General features: G+C 40.1%; 1 protein-coding gene across 3 annotated transcripts in view; it reads right to left on the reverse strand.

Annotated features, from left to right (window-relative positions):
• The window catches only part of MVK (mevalonate kinase), a 28,654-nt gene extending 6,439 nt beyond the window's left edge, over positions 1 to 22,215 (reverse strand). The window contains exons 1-10 of one of the 3 annotated variants that reach the window (XM_063457077.1): positions 22,135 to 22,215; positions 18,956 to 19,046; positions 11,688 to 11,753; positions 9,462 to 9,609; positions 9,212 to 9,356; positions 8,304 to 8,459; positions 4,398 to 4,501; positions 3,930 to 3,975; positions 3,176 to 3,266; positions 114 to 230 (exon numbers count right to left, since the gene is read on the reverse strand). In XM_063457077.1, coding sequence (XP_063313147.1) covers positions 114 to 230; positions 3,176 to 3,266; positions 3,930 to 3,975; positions 4,398 to 4,501; positions 8,304 to 8,459; positions 9,212 to 9,356; positions 9,462 to 9,609; positions 11,688 to 11,753; positions 18,956 to 19,036 — 954 coding nt within the window. In that variant the 5' untranslated portion in view covers positions 19,037 to 19,046; positions 22,135 to 22,215. Of the gene's footprint in view, positions 1 to 113; positions 231 to 3,175; positions 3,267 to 3,929; positions 3,976 to 4,397; positions 4,502 to 8,303; positions 8,460 to 9,211; positions 9,357 to 9,461; positions 9,610 to 11,687; positions 11,754 to 18,955; positions 19,068 to 22,134 lie in introns of all 3 variants that reach the window. The other 2 variants (XM_063457078.1, XM_063457079.1) reach the window with 2 other exon arrangements.
• Between the last annotated feature and the right edge of the window lie 90 nt (positions 22,216 to 22,305).

Here is a 22,305-nt window from a genome sequence, read left to right on the forward strand (position 1 = left end):
TTTATTACCTTACAAGCAAAAATGGGAACATTTCATCAATCTTTTATTGCCATCATAAGTTCAGTATTACAATATTAAGAGCGATGGTCAATCCACTTCAAGAGAGGACTTACCTCTAACACAGAGTAATGATCCATAGACATATCTGTTACCATATCTTCTAATACACGCTGGCACTCTTGGGAAACTGCATCAATAGATGCCAGGACTGGTTCCATGATACTTGGAAACTGCAGGAACAAAAAATTGTTGGTTGATGATATGGTGTTGGACAGGACAATGGGCTCTACATTGTGCAGATGCTCTCCTAATGTACATTCATTATAACCCACATTTCTGATGTACATAGGAGCCTCTAGAACATTTGTTAAACTTTTGATACTGCTTACATTACAAATTGAACTCAATTATCATCTCAAATAGAATCCACTCTATGGACAGTCTGATGGGTGAGCTGGGGATGCCAGGAGAACGTTACCTGCCTGACTGCACTGTGCCAACTGTAATGTTTGATGAAGGAGGGATAATGGTATGTGGCTGTTTTTCAGGGGTTGGGCTAGGCCCCTTACTTCCAGTAAAGAGAGATATCCTTCAGCATACCAAGACATTTTAGACAATGCTATGCTTCCAACTTTGTGTAATCAGTTTGAGGAAGGCCATTTTCTATTCCATCATGACTGTACCCCAGTGCACAAAGCAAGGTTTATAAAGAATAATAAAATAAAATAAAAAATGTAATTCAAAAAAGTTTAATATCACTCCAATTCATATGAAATAAATGTCCCTATGGAAATAAAACTGTCCAACCTGTCACTACTTGTACTTATTGCTCTATAACTTGTACACAAAAAAAAACAAGAAAAAAAAACTAACAACATGTAAATATTGGGTTTTTCTAAAATCAGGACAAAATTTAGAAACTATGTAGCACAGGTGTTTTTTAGCAGTTGTAGATGCGCAACAGATTTTCAGGGTCAAATTTGAAAAAGTGTGATTTTTTGTATTTTTGTATATATTTTGTAATTGTTTTTATAGTAAATTATATGATATGATGAGAATAATGGTATCTTTAGAAAGACCATTTAATGGTGAGAAAAACGGTATATAATATGTGTGAGTACAGTAAATGAGTAAGAGGAAAATTACAGCTAAACACAAACACCACAGAAATGTAAAAAGAGCCCTGGTCCTTAACGGTAAGAAAATTGAAAAACGGTCTGGTCACTAAGGTATTAAAGTACCCCACTGAAAATGTATTGGCAGATGGCTTGTACTGAAGATGAGAAGGTGTGGACTAATAGACAAATTCAGGAGGAAGATACACGATACCCATCACTACTTAACCAACCCTTCACACCTGAAAATATTAAATTCAACCACTCAGACCTTCCAATCATCCAATATAAAAATATCACCCTACAGCTCCTGCAAACATATTAATACCCCTACATTTGCAGGATCTGAACTCTCCTGCCAAGACTAACACCCCCAGAGATATTCCAATGTAAAGCATGGCTTCACTAGGTTACACACAGGTAGGAGGAAACTTCTCTTATATTCCCTTACATAATACCATATGCCATTACAGAACCATGCCCATTTGCATATCAGACTGATCCCACCTAAAAGGGCAGTCCAGATCCCAAATGCAGGCTGGCTCTCTCTGCATGAGAAATACAGCAACCCCAGACTCCAGCTTTTGCAACATTTTGTCAAAAAAATATCCTTGTCCAGAGACCATATTTTACCAAAATATTCTAAATTATTTTGGAATGATTTTATATTTATAAAAAATTCAAAAATTACATTGCAGCATTAAAACTAAATCCATGCTGAAAATTCTATTATTATTGCATTGGCTGTACTTCCTTCCACGTTAACCTTTACGGATATAGACCTTGAGTAAACACTTTCTATCTCCTACACAGAGTGGGATTAAATACCTGTAGGAATGCCACAGAACATTCTGCAGGTTTGGTCTGCTCACACTAGGGAGCCCCAGATATTAATGGATACCTGGGGCTCCTCTTGGTCTGCTCGGGTATTTTTAGTTGTCTTAGACTTTTCGACGACCTGCTAACAGCACTGGAAGCCAGCGCTGCCAACAGCTATTGAAATAGGCATTTAAATATTATTTTAAAAAAATAGTGTGAGCAGGGTAAATCCCAGCTCACACCACTAAATTCCAGTATCAATGGATACCCAGGGATCCCTTTAGTGTAATGGGGCAATTTAGTGGCCCCAGATTGACTGGTGAGCTCATTAATTAAATGCCTACATAGAGATTGTGGTGTGAGCACAGTTAAATCCACAAGTCAGTGCTGCAAAACCTCATTCTAAGCTCTAGCATGCTCAGAGGGAACCAAATATTGTGCAGATAGACCCTAGCAGGGTTTCCCAGCCTGTCCCTAGCTGATTTGTGACAGGTGCTGCATCTATGTTTGTATAATCGGCTGGGAACCAGATTTCATTTAGAATTACATTATGTGTAATTCTAAAAATAGCCATTAGATGGTGGCAACATACCACTATCTACTTTGTTATATATTAAAATATTGATTAATATTGATTTAGGGATAAGAGTAGGGTTAGGGTAAGGTAATGGTTAACACTGGCTATGAGTTAATGCTGTTTTGTGGTTAAAGATAGTGTATGGTTCAGGGTAAGGTAAGATTAGGGAAGGAATAATGGAGCTCCCTGTACCCCTAATGGGTACTTCCACTCAATTCAAAGTCTTCCACCAGGATCCAAATGCAGTGATTTTTCACAGTATTTCTTCTTTATTCCCAGATATCAGCCTGAGGCTTGATGTAGGATAATGCAGTTCCACCAAGAGCCAGTGGAGACTTGAGTAAGGGTGAAAGTAGGACTAACTTTATAGAGGAACAGGCGCACATATTTATACTACTCCTTCTTCCTCTTTTTCTTTCCATAATCCCTAAATTGTTAATTTAATTTTCCTATTATTAAGTATTTTTATTTGACCAGGAACATAAAAAAGGATGTATTTTATGTTGTTATAATGTTTATTCCGTGTATAGGATTCTTTCATATGTGCCTATACCTATGATGCATTGTACATTTTTATTTTGTATGATGACTTGCAAACTACCTTTCCTCCTAATAAATATCTGGAAAGAAAAAAAAATTGTAGTTGAATACAAAGTTAACTGACCTTCAGCAACTTGTCTTTGACTCCAGCCACAAGGATCTTTGTGCTGCGTGGAACCCGAGTATTAGTCAGTACAATCTGCAGCTTGGGAACCCTTGAAAGAGTGCAGATCATATCATTATAATAAGCAGCAATCAAAGCTTACAATTTTTATAGCAGCTTTACCATTTTATACAAAAATAATATTACATTTTCGACAGGCCCTTGACCCGGGAATCCATCAGGTACACAAAAAGGTGACTGACAAAGAGAACAAAAACTGTTCAAAAGTGAAAGCATTTAAAGAACATGTACCAATACAGGGTAAAATACTATGTTCCAGTGAGCTGAGACACTGATATGGGCCAAATCAATTGCTGGGACAATACAGGGAATGCTCATTATTTAGAATTTTCTTATGCACTGCAGTGACAAAAATTACGATAACTGTTTTAGAAATACATATTTTTTAAAGCTTTGTGTTGGGCTAGAATTCCCAGTAAACAGATATTACTTACTACTTAAAAAACAGTCCCTTTTTTTGATTCAAAGCAAAATGAAAATAAATTTAGACCACACAAGAATTGTTCCAATCTAGATTTTTCATGAATATTCAAACAACTGTGTGCGGAGAACAAGCAATATCGCTTGGAAAAGTGAACATTTAAAAAACATACATCTGTTTTTTTGTTACCTTAATACTAGACCAACATCTTAAGTGTTGATGGTTTAATTACGAAGTGCATTTTAATTCCAAGCAGAAAAATAAAATGTGTACCTATCCAATGGAGTTATTTTTCCAGACTGATATCGTAGTACACCACCTAAATATAAAAAAAAAAAAAACTTTAAAAGAAATTGTAAAGCATAACAAATATGCAGATTAATATTCTATCAATTAATAACAGTTCCTGCAATTTTGCCTTTCTTTAGGCCTCCTATTAAGCCCAGACACTCTAAGGACTGAAAGTAAAGACTAGCCTGCTTTTGGAGTATTTCTTAGGCTTCAAGATCTGCGCATTGGTACTCTAGTTTATCGTGACAAGCAGAGTCTCAAACAAAAGTGGAAGTGAAGGCAAGCAAAAGACACCTGACTGGGAATAAGACAGTGACATCTAAGAGTAAAGACTAAGGGTGAAGAAAGCAGAAAGAAAACTGGAAAAAAGTTGGACAAGATTCTGTGAATGGAAGCGCTTAGAATGCATTGTAATATAACATTGCAGGCAGTGACTTGCCTGTAACTTACCCCAAGTTGCCACAGCATTGTCCACCCCCGACGGGTTTCCATGAATAACCTTTTCCCCTTGGAATGCCCAACGGTTAATGAGGTCAAGTTCTGGTTTTGTCCATCTACCAAACAAAAATGAATGCTACTCTGTTTTTTATCAGACAGTAGAGTTAGGCATGAAATAACAAACATTCATAAAAGATGCAACATTTAATGCAGGGCAAAAAAAAAAGTAATAATAATGAAGTGTGGAAGAGTGAGTGTAGATGTTTGGTAATGTGGGTGTCCCCATTCAAAATTTACAAAAATATTAAGGAGAATAGTTTCTCTTCTAGTGGTTATGGAAATACTTTACAAGACTTGGATTAAAGGTCAATGAAGTGGTCTGGGTCCCAGGTCCTTGTAGTTTTAATCCTGCAGCTGAAAACATAGCAGTTTCAGAGAAACTGCTAAGTTTCCCTGAGGATTAATTCAGCCTCTAGTGGCTGTCTACCTGACAGCCACTAGAGGTCGCTTCCGCGGTTCTCGGTGTGAAAAGCACACGGAGATGACGGTGACGTCCATAGGAAAGCATTGAGTAATGCTTTCCTATAGGCAGGTTCAATGCGTGTGCGAGTCTGGCCGTGCATGCTCATTCGAGGCTGACATTGGCAGGGGGAGGAGAGGTCAACAGCGCTGAGGCAGCTCGGCGCTGGATAAAGGTAAGTCGCTAAAGGGGTTTTAAGGGAGGGGCCTAATAACCCTACAGTGCCAGGAAAACGAGTTTGTTTTCCTGGTACTATAGTGCTCCTTTAAGTCTGTGTGCATGAGAGGCCCTAACAGGAATCAAATATTGTATATCAAGGATTGGAGCTAAACATTGATGAAACTACACTATTCCATTCAACACGTTACCACATTATAACAGGTCATACTTTAAAGGATCCCTATAGTGTCAGGAAAACAAAGCGGTTTTCCTGACACTATAGTGCCCTAAGGGTGCCCCCACCCTCAGGGTCCCCCTCCTGTGGCGCTGAAGGTGTTAAAACCCCTTCAGCAGCTTACCTTATTCCAGCGCCGGGCTCCCTCGGCGCTGGTGACCTCTCCTCCCCGTCCGACGTCAGCTCCCTAGTAAAGCGGAATGCACTTGCGCGGCAAGTGCCACGCGCGCATTTAAAGAGTCCATAGGAAAGCATTTATCAATGCTTTCCTATGGACGCTCTGCGCAATGGATGCTAAATTCGCATCCAGCGTAGCAGATGCGCCTCTAGCGGCTGTCCGGAAGACAGCAACGAATGGCTGGATTAACCCCAAATCTAAACATAGCCGTTTCTCTGAAACGGCTATGTTTGCATCTGAAGGGTTAAAACCTGAGGGACCTGGCACTCAGACCACTTCATTGAGCTGAAGTGGTCTGGGTGATTATAGTGTCCCTTTAAGGGTCCCTATGTAAAAAGTTCATAACCCTAACTCAGTTTGAACAAATATATACAAATGAGGGAGTGAGTTGGAATTAAATCATAATAATAATTTAATTGTAAACTTTGAGTTAAATAGACCATAGAGTCCCAAAAACATTTTTCAAATATAAAATCTTTAAATATAAAACCAACATGATGCTCACTCATCTCAGTACTAGTGTGCAAACAATAATCACACAGCCCTATTAGTTAGATGACAGAAATCATAATTATATCAACCAAACCTCTATTGAAAGATTCCTCTTACTATCATACCAATAGATTCATCAGGGAAAAGCTGGAAGCCTAGTAACTTTGTGGTAACAATTCTAACTACAAACCAGCAACTGGGTACATAGATTAAACATAGAAACATAGAATGTGACAGCAGATAAGAACCAATACGGCCCATCTATTCTGCCCAATTTTCTAAATACTTTCATTAGTCCCTGGCCTTATCTTATAGTTAGGATAGCCTTATGCCTATCCCACGCATGCTTAAACTCCTTTACTGTGTTCACCTCTACCACTTCAGCTGGAAGGCTATTCCATGCATCCACTACGCTCTCAGTAAAGTAATACTTCCTGATAATATTAATACTGTCTCACAAGTCTGGATAATAATTTATTGAGCAATTGTTACAATCTTTTCCTGGCATAAAGTACAGGAGGTATGTTCTACTTTAAATATAAAATTATCCCCCCCCCCCCCCCACCCATACATTAAATAACATCCGTTAGCAGAACCACAGCCCAGTTGTTACTTGTCCTGTGTGTGGGACAAATAATAGTCTCTTCAGATGTTTTGTCTGGTGAAGTGCACTGGCTGTTACTTGGGGGACTGCCCAGATAGGTCCCGGGGGAACAGAAATGTAGCAATTGGGGAGCCCGGGGAAATTACAGAGTCTCTTTTTTGTTGCAATTGACATGCAGGAAGTGCTTAGAGCAAATGTGCCACCCTTCTGTCGGCTGGAGGAAAAATATATGTAACTGTTCTCAGCAGAAGCCTTAGAGAAGGCTAAACAAAAGGAGATGCATACATTTCTCAACTGGTTCAAGGGGAATCTCTTCCAAACCTTCAAGACATTTAAGGAAACATCAATTAAATCCAAAGATTCTACATCTGTCAAGGACAGATCTAGTAAAGGACGGTGGCTGTCATGGAGAAAGGAGACACTGCAGAAAAAAAGTTAAAGGCTCTCAGTATATCCAAATTCTTGAGTCTTTTCAATAAGGAATGGAAAAACCCAGAGAAAAAAAAATAAAACCTTTGTTTCAAAGCATTTCAAACAAATTTTACATTTACAAGATTTCGAAAGCTGGGCCAAATCACATCTTATTCCCTAAACAAGAATCATGCATTTAGGCGTAGAAGTAGACTCCATATCTCTTTCCCTCAAGCATCCCCATTAGAAGAAAGATCAGAAAAGAGGTTACCGCTCTACAAACCGGTTCAGTCTGCTCTATCAGACAGGCAATGAGCACACTGGTAATTCTCACGTTGTGTTTTCCATCAGTGAGGTGGGCCAAACGTCGCCTAACAACCCAGAAGTCAACTCTCAAAAGGCAATTACTGCAGTTTATTAAAAACTGCAATAATACCTTTGCTGGGTTAAGAGATCTGTGGCACTGCACCCAGACCACTTCAATGAGCTGAAGTGATCGAGGTTCCTATAGTGTCCCTTTAATCAACTCGTAATTTTTCCCACTCTGTGTCAAAAACCATCTTCTCCCAAAGAAGCCAAGTTACACTTTTTAGGTGTAAAAAGAGCCCTGGAGATCTATATTAACCGTTCAAAGCATACATAGATAGAAACAATAATTAGAGCAGTCTAATTAATTGATCCAATCTAGCTGCTCCTGCTATTGTATGAAATAAGCAGAGTGACTGAGTAAGGGGTCTTTTACTTTCTACCAGGTGCACAAAAAGGTGCATTACACTAAAACTGCCATTAATATATAACTGGTAAGAATTTACTTCAGCCGCTATTGAAAAGCTTACCTTGGAACTCCGTTCCACACCTAACTGGAGTCCCTACAAAACTCAACAAAATACTCTAAAGATATCTCTGTTCTGACTTTTGCAATAAATGGCTGAATCGGTCTGGAAATCGCTATCGGATGTACCTTGAAAGACCAGGAGATAGCTCACTAGAGTCCCTACATTATCCAGTCTACTTGAAAGGAGAAATCTGCCAAAGCTGATAGTGTCACATTACCCATGTGACACCCAATAATTGAAAAATATGTGTAATACAAATAGGTCCAATGCACCTTTGTTTGGGGCTAAAAAAAAAAGCTTTGCTCCATTTAACACTATACAAGTGGGAGACATGGAGAAAGTGGCAAAGGATTTAAGAGACACATGAGTTAAAGACATAGAAAAAAGTAAAAGAATAAAAATAAGGACAAAACAAAAAACAGAAACAACCCGATTTACTAGAGTGCTAGTTAATTTCACATACAATATCAGACAAAGTTTTACCTCGATGCTTCGGAGCTTTCATTTCCCGGGTCAGCTATTCTCCCACAAAACGTTAACAGGGAAGCTGCAACACATACAGAGTATGCAGCACTGGATCCTAGCCCTGCTCCTGTGGGCAACTGGGACCACACCGTCATTTCTATACATGGTGAATCTCTAGGAAAACAAATGCAGAGTGACATCGTAAGAATAGTAATCATGAACATAAACAGCTACCACAATATATATATAAAAAAAAAGTATAACTAGAATTTTGAAAATAAAATAAAAAATATGTTCTGCCTTGACATGGGGGAACCTTCCATAATGGGGGTATGTTTTCCCAAAGTATAGCTATCTATATCAGTCAATGCATTTTCTAGCTTATCTCTGATTTTCTTCAAAATGTGTTTTGAGGGAACACAAGGAGTTAATTCTAGAGTCTGCTCCTTTTGGGTCCACCCAGCACAACTTAATGAACCACTATGGGCATGAAAAGAAATTCATCTGCAGCTTTCCAATTTCTGTAAGGTGTGCGCTCAAAGAATTCCAAGGTAATCAAAACTACCAGTTATAGGTTTTTATTTGTCCTCTCGAATGCAATGTTATGTTTAAGTAATGTCTTAATTTGGGGTCAGATATAAAAATGGCAATCTTACAGGCAAATTTCTAGAAACTAAAATTATTGTTTCTTTCCAAAAATGGAATACCACAGTTATCTGATATCCTGCAGCGTTAAAGCAAGAGCAAAATGACTGATTTACTTTATATACAGATACATTGGCAGAAAGATATAAAATCGACAAACATTATAAAAAGCATTCTATTGACACTTGATGCTGTATGTTCATTATCACAAGTTTTCTTAGCTGATGCTCCATTTTAGAATTATATACGGATTATTTAAACCTGAATTGTGCAAAACTTACTTGCCACAGATACATAGGTAAAGGTAAAGAAAGGCCAATACAGCGAGACTTTCTGTGTCAGTGGATCCCTCAGCAAAACCTGCAAATGTCTTTAAAATGTGTAGACTCTCTGGGCTGGGGCTTGTAGGCTCGTGTTCAGAATCCACTAGACACATACAATAAATGAGGACATGAGTCACGAAACAGTATGTGACATTGCAGCAATATGATGCTATGGAATTCTGAAAAAAATAAACTCACCCAGACTTACATTGGAAAGCAGGAAGCAGAGACTGAAGGTCAGATATACCCCAGCTTCTCTTGGTATTAATATTTGGTAGATTTATTAAAACTGTATCATTACTGCAAGGCCGCATCCTCAGGAATGTTCTTAAATTCAGACTCACTGCCAAAGCAACCTGTATACATATAGAACAAGTTAATAGACTTCTTTAGCAAACAAGGCTCTTTCTGGACAACCTTGCCATGTAACCAAGCAGAAATAAATGTATTTGTGGCGAGGAATGGAGAGTTGTGCCCATGAGATGCCTACAAGCTATGAAAGGTTAAGCATCATAACATAATAACAGTGTGATTAGTCAACAAATCAGAAATAATAAGGGATAGATGCAAAAACTGCATATATATTCCCCACCACCACAACCCATTTTATTGAATGGGAAATGTGTTTAGTGAGCTGCACACAGCATACAAAATGTCCATTATTTTTCCTTAATCAGGTGTTAACATTTTATTTTATTTTTTAAATCATAACATTTTGTGAGCTTTGCTAAAAGACTTTATGTGTGGACTGTGTCCCCTTTTTTCATTTTACAAAAACGGCAGATTTCACTAGAAATTGGAAAGCTTCTAAATTAACCTTGTTACACCCCCTATAAATTAACCTTGTTACACACCCTTGGCTTTCAAGTAGAAAACAGGTCCTGTTACTTTCTGGTTGTTTAGCTCAGTGGAACTAAACTAGTGAAGCAGGAAATTGGCCAGAGCATCTGCCTTGCAAAGTCTTTCCATTGAGCTGCATTGTGAAGTCTGTGATTGGACAGCTACAGAAAGTCTGGATAGGGTTAGAAGGGGAGGGCTTGCAAAGGCAGCAGCTAAGAGAACTGCAAGCAGCTTTTGTAAGCCTTTTTAGCCCCTTAGTGAAGAGACCGCTTTTCAGTTTTCTTACCGTTTGGGACCAGGGCTCTTTTTACATTTCTGCGGTGTTTGTGTTTAGCTGTAATTTTCCACTTACTCGTTTACTGTACCCACACATATTATATACCATTTTCTCGTCATTAAATGGTCTTTCTAACGATATCATTATTTTCCTCATATCATATAATTTACTATAACTTTTTTTTATAAGATATGATGAAAAAAGAAAAAAATAACCACACTTTTTCTAACTTTGACCCCCAAAATCTGTTATGCATCTACAACCGCCAACAGACACCCGTGCTAAATAGTTTCTAAATTTTGTCCTGAGTTTAGAAATACCCAAATGTTAACATGTTCTTAGCTTTTTTTTGCAAGTTATAGGGTTATAAGTACAAGTAGCACTTTGCTATTTCCAAACCATTTTGTTTTCAAAATTAACACAAGTTACATTGTAACACTGATATCTGTCAGGAATCTGTGAATAACCCTTCACATGTATATATATTTTTTTAAAGAAGACAACCTAATGTATTAAACCTGGGGTATTTTTAATCTTTTCATGCAACCATTTTACCACCAATCTATGCCAAATTTAAAATAAAATAAAAAATAATTGGTGATTTTTTTTTTTTTTTACACACATAGCAAGTTAAGAATACATGTACTGAGAACTTTAAGGGTTTCTGCCAAAGAACACCCCAATATGTGTTCAGCAACATCTCCTGAGTACAGTGATACCACCCATTCCTCTGGGGGCTAAAATACCTTATTTGTAAGGTAACAAAATACGAAAAAAAAAAAAAAGATCAGCGCTAATATGTCAGTGGGTAGGCAGCAACCACAATAAAGGGGATCCCTCTCACCCTTTAAACAGAAAACATAAATGTACAAAAGAAAAATAGGGGCCGTGCCACAGGGAATAGCAGGATATAGTCACCGTTAGAAAGAAACTTTTGTTTCACACCAAATGGTGTCTTTATGGTATATTCAGTGGCAGGTGTGGATTCCGGAGGCTTGGGAATGGTACTTGTAGTCAGTCTCTCCAATATTTGGTCATATAAAATGGAGAGAAGAAGAGGAGAGCGGACCAAATAGTGCAATATGTCTCATATAAAGTAATTATAGTGGAATAATAATATTGCACTCACATTCAGCAGAGCTATGGCCAGCTCTAGCGTCTAGTGCCTGTAGTGGTACAATCCCCACTTCGGGATATAGTGTTGATATCCTCAATCTTTTGGTTACTTGGAGCTCAAAGGACAAAGGTAGGAAGGCAAAAAATAGTGCTCTCAATAAGATAAATCCAAGTTTAAAAAGATATATATAATATACTCACATAGCATAGAGCAGGCTGACTGCTCTGTGGTATCGGCTCTGGTGGTATGATCCCCACCTTGGATTTCTTGAGAATGGTTATAAAAAAGGCCAAATAATAAAATATAAAAGAAAATAATATAAAGGAGAAATTGTCACAAACCTAGATGTATTTGTCCAAAAAGGATTCCTTTATTGCAATACAGAGTAAAAACATCCAATAACACGTTTCGTTGTTGTGGCTTTCTCAGCCGGAGCAAGAATCATGCAGCCTGGCTACATAGGGTTTAAATAGGGATATGGGGATTTAAAATTGGCACCAAAAATCAATCATAGGCTGTTCTCCAATGAAATACAATCACTCGTTGTAAAGTACAAATGTGGAAATAATATATATATATATATATATTATGATTCTTCATTTAATAGGGAGTAAGACAATATTGTTACATTATAAAAACGAGGTGTATTTGGTATAATCGTGGCTTTTAAAGCTGGGACAAGTGACTCGTGTTCATTCTATGCGATGTCGGCAATATAAATGAGCTATGGCTAGGGTATCTTAATGTAATAAAAATATCCGAGATGGGGGCGGAGCTTAGCAGCCAGACTGAGCGGTTGTGCTGAACCTCAGCTCCTGCTCTAATCCACACTTTCTGGGGGGAAATCCCCTAAAAAACTTCACAATCGCGCACTAAAAGGCAGCTATCATGTCGGGGACACTCGGGGGAATCTCCAGACACCAAACCCAAGCGTGTAACCCTTCGGGGACCCGACATACAACCCTGAGACCTGCCGGAGATCGAGCAGCGGGGAGACGGCCGCTCCCCGCGCTGACTGACCTGGACAGAGTTCCACCTCCTACCCCCCCCCCCCTCTGGACCGATGGGGGTCATCTCGGTCCGATCTTAACGTCAGTAAGGAGCAGTCACAGGCTGAATCCACGGCTTGACTCACCGCAGCACCCGGGAAGCCGAGCACATGGCACATCCAAAATGGCGGCGACAAGCACACTGAGCTGCGTTCCTGAAACGGAGACCCACAGCGATATTATGCGGCGTTTAGAAGGTACCTTTGCCCGCTTCTGGCACAACCTAAACAGACAGCTGCAAGCACCCCGAGCAACGCTGCAAACCTCACTGAGAACAAGTAAGCTGCATCATCCCCAGGGGGCCAGAAGACAGGTACCATCGCATGGGCAAACAAAGCGCAAGACTAGAGTTGGGAGCGGGGGGAAGAGATCCTCCACCCCAGGCAAAGTAACTGCCCCCAAGCTTAAACTACGGAAAACCCGACAAGCCCCTGCACCTCTGAAGCAAGAGAAGCAGAGAGACAGCCAGAAGGCTACAACCCACTCAGTGCCATTCGCTGCTAACCGCGGCCCTCAAAGAACAAGACAACGTCCCGCGGGAGGTTTGCTCCCAAAGGCACCAGCCAAAGCAGTCAAGCGACTGCAACCCAAGCGCAGGCCCCCCTACGATACTCTCAACGGAGCCGCGGAGACCACAGGGCACCTTACAGCCCGGAGACTCCAGCCAAGCCACCCTGAGGGCCTAAACCATGGTTCGTCAACCTGGTCCCTACCGCCCACTAGTGGGCGTTTCAGGATTCCAGGTGGGCGGTAGGGATTTCCAGGTTGATCGGGTGGGCGGGTGCGAGCCAGCGGTACCCGTGCGACTGGGTACCGCCGTGACCATTTGCGGCTCCGGCCCGCCCGGTAAACCGCCGGGGCCACCTTCCAAAGTGTCCATCGGGTGGCCCATGCTGTCAGGGCCACCCGATGGATGCGGATTGTAAGGGGGCCCGGTCAGCGCTGGGCGCTTTAACAGCGCGACCGGGCCCCCTGTGATGACATCAGAGCTGGGAGGAAGTGATTCCCCGGTCACTCCTCCCAGCTAAAACTGAGAGCCACGCGGGAGGAACACCAGGGAGTCAGAGTGGGAACTCTGACTCCCATCCACCTGAGCCACCACTGGACCCCAGGGAAAGTCACCCTCCTGCACCTTAAAGGTAGGAAACAGGAGGGTGACTTAAATATAATGTGTGTGTGTGTGTGTGTGTCTGTCTGTATGTGTCTTTGTATGTATGTCTTGTGTGTGTGTGTGTATGTGTCTGTCTGTGTATATATGTGTGTGTGTGTCTGTCTGTATGTATGTGTGTCTTGTCTTTGTATGTATGTGTCATTGTATGTGTGTCTTGTGTGTCTGCATGTGTGTGTGTCTATGTATGTCTGCATGTGTGTGTGCATGTCTGTGTGTGTCTGTTTGTATGTGTGCCTGTCTGTTTGTATGTATGTGTCTTGTGTGTATGTGTGCCTGTCTGTGTCTTTGTGTGTGTATGTATGTGTGCCTGTATGTATGTCTTGTGTGTGTGTCTTGTATGTCTGTGTGTGTGTCGTATGTGTGTCTGTATGTGTGTCGTGTGTGTGTGTGTGTGTGTGTGTGTGTGTGTGTGTCTTGTATGTCTGTGTGTGTGTCGTATGTGTGTCTGTATGTATGTGTGTCTTGTGTGTGTGTGTCTGTCTGTATATATATATATGTGTGTGTGTGTGTCTGTCTGTATGTATGTGTGTCTTGTCTTTGTATGTATGTGTCATTGTATGTGTGTCTGCATGTGTGTGTCTATGTATGTCGCATGTGTGTGTGCATGTCTGTTTGTATGTGTGCCTGCCTGTTTGTATGTATATGTCTTGTGTGTGTGTATGTGTGCCTGTGTCTTTGTATGTGTGTGTGTCTTGTGTGTGTGTGTGTCTTGTATGTGTGCCTGTATGTGTGCCTGTCTGTTATAGTGGACTATAGTAAGTGGGCTACCTAGCTCAGCCTTCCTACTGGGCATTGCTATAAGGACGGTTAAAAAATAGAAAAAAGGGGAAAAAAAGGTGGGGAGGGGAATTGAGGAGGGAGAGGAGATGAGCTGACGCACAAATGAGAAATCATATTATGCGCAAACAGAGAAGTCGTCTGAATATCACTGAAAGAGACCTTCGTTTGTTCCTTACGAAAATCGAACCAGATATCAAATATTTAGTCTCGCAGCATCAACCTCAAGGATCTCATTAATCACTAGTAAAGGTAATTTCAATTTACTTTATTGTTTTCTCATTAAACGTTATAAAGTTAAAAACCTTATAAACCTGCACTAAGTAGAAATAAAAAGATAAATGTACGTACATTTATTTTTTTTAAAAACACCCTCCTTTCTTAAAAATATTACGCATTTGCGCGAAAACTGGTGGGCGGTAAGGAAATTTTTTCAACCAAAAAGATGCATTAGTGGGCGGTAGGTAGAAAAAGGTTGACTACCACTGGCCTAAACGGACCGTTCAAGGGCCCCAGCCGTTTACAGACTGACCGACTCTCACCCTGGCGGGAAAATCGTGGACATTGCACACAAGGAAGGTGGAAGCCCAGCCAGGGAATCGGAGTGAAAAAGGTTGACTACCACTGGCCTAAACGGACCGATCAAGGGCCCCAGCCGTTTACAGACTGACCGACTCTCACCCTGGCGGGAAAATCGTGGACATTGCACACAAGGAAGGTGGAAGCCCAGCCAGGGAATCGGATGACTGCTTAAACTGCGGGAGCTGGATGTCAGCCGTAATTTGTCTTTGGACAGGGACTCTAACCGAGGCTACAAACAACCCAGCGACACAAAAGCAAAAATGATAGCAAGTTAAAAAAAAGTTAAAACTGTTATGTTCTATAAAGCCACACACTTGCACAGGATCACAGACTGGCATGTTGACAAGAGCCCAAAGCGTTGGGTGGCTATGGAGCTACAGCAAACGGGAGGTAAGATCCCCTCGAGACTGTGGTTGAGGGGCACCACGTTCGCAGAGCTGCGGACTGGCAACCCCATGATAGACGCGACGCTCAATGTCTGGTGCAAGGTCCGCTACACCACTCACTACATCGCCGAACCCGCTGACCCCGATTGCATGCAACCCAAACCTGGCGGGGGGACTCCACCCGACGGCACTGCGGAACTTTCATCAGACGAACTGGATATACCTGGATCAGTGGTGCTCGAGGGGACGACTCCGGCCCCTCCATGACCTGATGGGAGACGCACGACCCACACAATTAGACAATTTCCGATACCACCAGGTGCAATCGTATGTCACCAGCTTAGCTGGTAAGGACCACCTTCATAGGCAACTAACGGATTTTGAAAGGATATGCACGAAAAGGTGTCACATAGACCATGGGGTATCGCGCATGTGCGAATCCCTGAGAGGGGTCCAGGACACCTGCCCGCTGGGATACAAGAGCAAGTGGGAAAGAGATACAGGTACACAACTCTCTGACCAGGAATGGGACAAGATAGTCCGCTTAACCCACAAATGCTCGATCAGCTCGAAGATCCAAGAGACCGGATACAAACTATTATCGCTATGGTATCGGACTCCGGACACCCTTAGGCACTTCGGTGGAGCTGGTGCGGGTGATTGCTGGAGGTGTGGCACGGCCCTGGGAACGAATCTGCACATATGGTGGTCTTGCCCGCGCATAGTAACATACTGGCAGATGATAAACACGAAAATTAGAGAAGTCACAGGCGAACCCATCCCCTTACAACCCATGACAATGCTTCTACATCACACTCCCATACCCACGCAGAAATATAAACACTCCCTCACCATACATCTGTTGAATGCTGCAAAGGCATTGATTCCCCTACACTGGAAACGCACATCCGCACCTTCATTCAGACAATGGGTGGACAAGGTGGAGAGCGTCTATGATATGGAGATACTGACAGCCTCCCTGCAGGGACGCTCAGATAAGTGCGCACTGCAATGGTACCCCTGGCGACTTTATGTCTCCAGGGGAATCGCGTAAATTTCCCGGGACAGGCAAGGAGCTCGGAGCGGCTACCTGAGCTGTGCAGACAGGTCGGACTATATCCAGCACAGATGAGACAAGGAAGCTGTTTAGACTGAGGAGACCTCACCCGGGCTCCAGACCCCCCCCCCCTCTTCTTTCCCTCCTGTATCTGCCCCGCTCTCCCACCCCCACTTCCCTTCTACCAATCCCCAACCTGACGGACCTTTCACACTACAAGACACCAGAAGACTCTGGCTCCCAACTGACTAGACTTTACACTGACTGACAGGTAACCCTATCCACACTCAGATGATTAAAATCGAAACCGGACCACACGACATAGTACGGAACAATACCTCTTTGAGTGGACTTAGGTGTCAGGAAAAGTAATCCGGACGGACATAGACACGACAGTAGGCCATCGCTTAGACACGAACCCACGGACAGCCGTGGTCCATTAGACACGGCCGATACCCCCGAAAAGACACCCCACCGAGAAGGGAAACACCTGGGGCTGCTTAATCCCTACGTAATTCTCCCGGGGGACACACTGTTCCAATTACTACACACAGCAACGGAATCTGGTCCCTCATGAAATACCCACGCAGACACCGGGTACTCATATCCTGTTACGACGTAGGTACTGGGGTAGTAAGGAGATGTCCCCGAAGTGGGGATCCTGGAAATACGTTGCTAATAGGTGGGGAACTGGGAATGGGTACTGCCAACCTCAGAGGCACCCAAATGATTCCAAGCAAACCCAGGGGGAAGCAATCAAGTGTTTATGCCAAGGACAACTTTGCTACCTATGTTTCCCAGAAAACTGCTTCTCATTTATGCGCCTCAACTAGTTTAACTGTTTCAATGTTGCAAAAGGTTAAATCTACATTTCCGTGTGACTTATGAGAAAATGCTGTTACTGTTACCTGTGAAACCTTACCAATAAAATATGATTGACATAAAACTGTTATGTTATTAATCCCACTTAAGATTAGCTGAGTCCTCTCCACTCCACACGTAATGCATAATAGTTCAGTCTTCATTAATGCTATGTCAGAGACATCCCAGTTGCATGCATGTTGGTTCACATTATGAACACCAGACAGCACTAGGGCATGCTGTGAGCTACTAAACAGTGAGTTAAAAAACAGTGCTATTTCTTTCCCGCCTGCCCTGCTGTGGGGGCGCCACAAGCGCATTTGTTTAACTTAACTACTCACAAATTATGCTTACCATGTCTTCCCTATCTAGTTCGACACATACGCAGTACCGCCACTCGACACCTGATTTAGCTCCCTTACTAACCAGACAGAACGACTAAGCTTGATCATTTAACCCCAGTAACTTTGTCCCTCTATGTCATTTAACTACCAAGCCTTAAGCAGGGATCATTATAACCTGTTACTGACAATACAGATTGCACAGTATGTGACCTAGTTTAGGTAACCTGATGGATAGCAGAGACTAGCATGAAAAAGTATGTCTGTTAACCAATGTTTTATTAATCTAGCTAATATAACCAAACGAATTGAACATGTTTACTATACCAAAATTGTGCAGTTTAATCTTATGCCATGACACTGTGTTGATTTAACATGCCGGCTGAGGCCTGATTTTGCTGTTGTGGCATTACAGGTCAGTTTGTACTCTCTTATATGCACCAAAAATAAAGAATTAAAAAAAAGAAAAATATCCGAGACAAAGTTGTTGTGGTTGGGGTGCTATAGATCACAATGCCGTAAAAAAAAATGCGATCAGAGCAAACCTAGGACAACAACAGAAGGTTCCCAAGACAGTGTTTTAGACATTATAATAGTAGTGGTTACAATAAAACATAAATACAATTTAGCCAACATAAGAAGTGATTATTAACAGTGACCCACATTAAGATAGTCTAATATATTAGCTATAAAAATATGAGGATGAAATATAAGAAAGTGTGAAAATATGAAGTAAAAACATAAAAAATGATAATCATATGGAATGTCATAAAAAATGTAAAAGGTCGAAATCTGCATTAAATCCATATTATTATTTTGTGTGTATGGGTCTCTCTGTGTCTGCATGGGTCAGTGTGTGTGTATGGGTCTCTGCGTGTGTGTATGGGTCAGCGTGTGTCTGCATGCGTCAGTGTCTGTGTGTGTATGGGTCAGTGTGTGTGTTTGTATATATCGGTCTGTGTATGTCTGCATAGGTCAACATGTGTGGTGTGTCTCCATGGGTCAGCGTGTGTGTTTATGAGTAAGTGTGTATGTATGTATGTATGTATGTATCTCTGTCTGTGTGTGTGGGTCTCTGTGTGTGTATAGGTCAGCGTGTGTGTCTATGGGTTAGTGTAGGTAAGTCTGTGTGAGTGGATCGAACGAATGGGGCAGCAAAAGTTTTTTCGCCTAGGGCGGCAAAAATCCTTGCACCGGCCCTGATTGCATATACATAGTCAAAGCCATGGCGGGTTATAGCATACCTTCCCATGTACCACAGCATGTTCTCCATGCAGTATGACCTTTCCAGGAGCAGACACATATATCTCTCTGTCTATTGTCATTGTGGGATTGCTGTAAACACAGAAAATAGACCTGTATGTACAAAAAAAGCACAATAAAATAATAAATTTTGCTGTTAATATACTGAAAAAAATAACACGAATATATATAATAACTGATCTAAAACATAAAGTAAAAAATGACTGCTTAACAAATAAGAAAGTATGTTAAGATCATTTTTAGCACTAAAAGGATCAGTCTAGGCATCACAAGAGCATGTTGAAGTGGTTATGGTGCCAGGAGTCCCATGGCACCACCTCCTGAGGAAAAGTGAAACAACTCTTACTTTTTTTTTTTTGCCACAGGCCCTCTCTAACCAGATTCAGGGATGTGGAATTTGTTTTACCCGATGCCTGGGACATGCATTTATTTGGGCATTTATCTTTGCCGTGGGCAAACAGCAGGGCTGCTATTAGGAGAACAGTGCCAGGGCAAATAGTATGAGATCTGTAACTCCCGTGGGTACAGATCTCCTTGATTTCTCACTCACGGTCTGGTGCACTTAAGTGAGTCAGATTGCAGTCCCAGGGACACGCAGTTGAGGGGAGCTCCATGTATCAAGTGATACCTGGGACTCCCTGGTGTGAGCAGGGATTTAAACCTACTCACACCAAAACGTTATGACATGTCAGTGAGTTCCAACGGCGTTAAAGCTCAGTATAATTAAAACTCCCATTGAGTTGCCTTTTGGGAAGCATAGTAAGCTACCTAGGAGTGGAGGCATGTTATGGCCCTCTTCATTCAGGAACCATCATTGGCTCATAGGACCAAAGGGTGGAATTACAGTGGCTACAGGAGACAGAAGCAGCTTAGCTTTCATCATGAAAGTCACAGAGAGAGTGGTAATTTAAAAATGTGTATATATATATATATATATATATATATATACATATACACATAAAGAAATGAAGTAAACTCATCTCTACCTTAGGTGTATGTCATGACCCTTTAGTCATATACATACATGTAGGTCATATAGTGTTTGAAAGCCAACCGTCAATCTCTGTGATCTCTCTGCTCATGTTCACTTTGGGGTGTGTGCATGCCAGTGATGATACAACACATCTCCTCCTATTAGGCTGCTCTACCTTAAAATGCCCTGGGATTAATCTTTGTCCCAGTCTGGCCCTGATTATATTCATCACTGGTTTAATACATATCAGCATTATTGATGTGGACCTCATATACAGTAATAATGTGAAATTCAATTCAAGATAGACACTTTGTGGGGTTATGCATAAATAATAAATAATGCAATGTTCTAAAACCAATGGAATGTCCCTGCTGATTGCTCCAGTTTTAGAATGTTGCCCCAGAGTTACACTTTCTACATAACCTCCCATAAATATAAGATGACAGGTTTCATGTGATATAGCTAAAAGAATATAATATAGTATAAAGTATTACAGGTATCATGTGATATAGCTAAAATAATATAATATAGTATAAAGTATTTCAGGTATCATGTGATATAGCTAATAGAATATAATATAGTATAAAGTATTTCAGGTATCATGTGATATAGCTAATAGAATATAAATATAAAGTATTACAGGTATCATGTGATATAGCTAATAGAATATAATATAAATATAAAGTATTTCAGGTATCATGTGATATAGCTAAAAGAATATAATATAAAAATAAAGTATTACAGGTATCATGTGATATAGCTAATAGAATATAATATAAATATAAAGTATTACAGGTATGATGTGATATAGCTAATAGAATATAATATAGTATAAAGTATTTCAGGTATCATGTGATATAGCTAATAGAATATAATATAGTATAAAGTATTACAGGTATGATGTGATATAGCTAATAGAATATAGTATAAAGTATTACAGGTATGATGTGATATAGCTAATAGAATATAATATAAATATAAAGTATTACAGGTATGATGTGATATAGCTAATAGAATATAATATAAATATAAAGTGTTACAGGTATCATGTGATATAGCTAAAAGAATATAATATAAAAATAAAGTATTACAGGTATCATGTGATATAGCTAATAGAATATAATATAAATATAAAGTATTACAGGTATGATGTGATATAGCTAATAGAATATAATATAGTATAAAGTATTTCAGGTATCATGTGATATAGCTAATAGAATAGAATATAAATATAAAGTATTACAGGTATGATGTGATATAGCTAATAGAATATAATATAGTATAAAGTATTACAGGTATCGTGATATAGCTAATAGAATATAATATAAATATAAAGTATTACAGGTATGATGTGATATAGCTAATAGAATATAGTATAAAGTATTACAGGTATCATGTGATATAGCTAATATAATATAGTATAAAGTATTACAGGTATGATGTGATATAGCTAATAGAATAGAATATAAATATAAAGTATTACAGGTATGATGTGATATAGCTAATAGAATATAGTATAAAGTATTACAGGTATGATGTGATATAGCTAATATAATATAGTATAAAGTATTACAGGTATCATGATATAGCTAATAGAATATAATATAAATATAAAGTATTACAGGTATGATGTGATATAGCTAATAGAATATAGTATAAAGTATTACAGGTATCATGTGATATAGCTAATATAATATAGTATAAAGTATTACAGGTATGATGTGATATAGCTAATAGAATATAATATAAATATAAAGTATTACAGGTATGATGTGATATAGCTAATATAATATAGTATAAAGTATTACAGGTATGATGTGATATAGCTAATATAATATAGTATAAAGTATTACAGGTATGATGTGATATAGCTAATATAATATAGTATAAAGTATTACAGGTATCATGTGATATAGCTAATATAATATAGTATAAAGTATTACAGGTATCATGTGATATAGCTAATATAATATAGTATAAAGTATTACAGGTATCATGTGATATAGCTAATAGAATATAGTATAGGTTCATTCTTCAGATGTGGATGGTACTAGGAGACTATTTCCTATCAGGCATTAGATATTTGTTATAATATGCAGTAAATGCTGGTATAATTTGTTGGTGATTTACAAATAATAATAATAATAATAATATATTACTAGTGGAGGGGCTGTCACAGGTATTTACCCAGGTCCCACTTGCAGCCAGCTTCTGTCACTAATGGTACCCCCAGCCTGCACTCCTGCAGCCCAGCCAATACAAACAATGATGTACAGCCCTACCAGCCAATCACCATCGCTATCCGTGAGCCCGGTCTATACAATCCACCTATCAGCTCCAACATGTCACTTGACCTTC

This window comes from Pelobates fuscus, chromosome 5 (assembly GCF_036172605.1).
Source record: "Pelobates fuscus isolate aPelFus1 chromosome 5, aPelFus1.pri, whole genome shotgun sequence".
In the NCBI taxonomy this organism is placed as follows: Eukaryota; Metazoa; Chordata; class Amphibia; order Anura; family Pelobatidae; genus Pelobates; species Pelobates fuscus.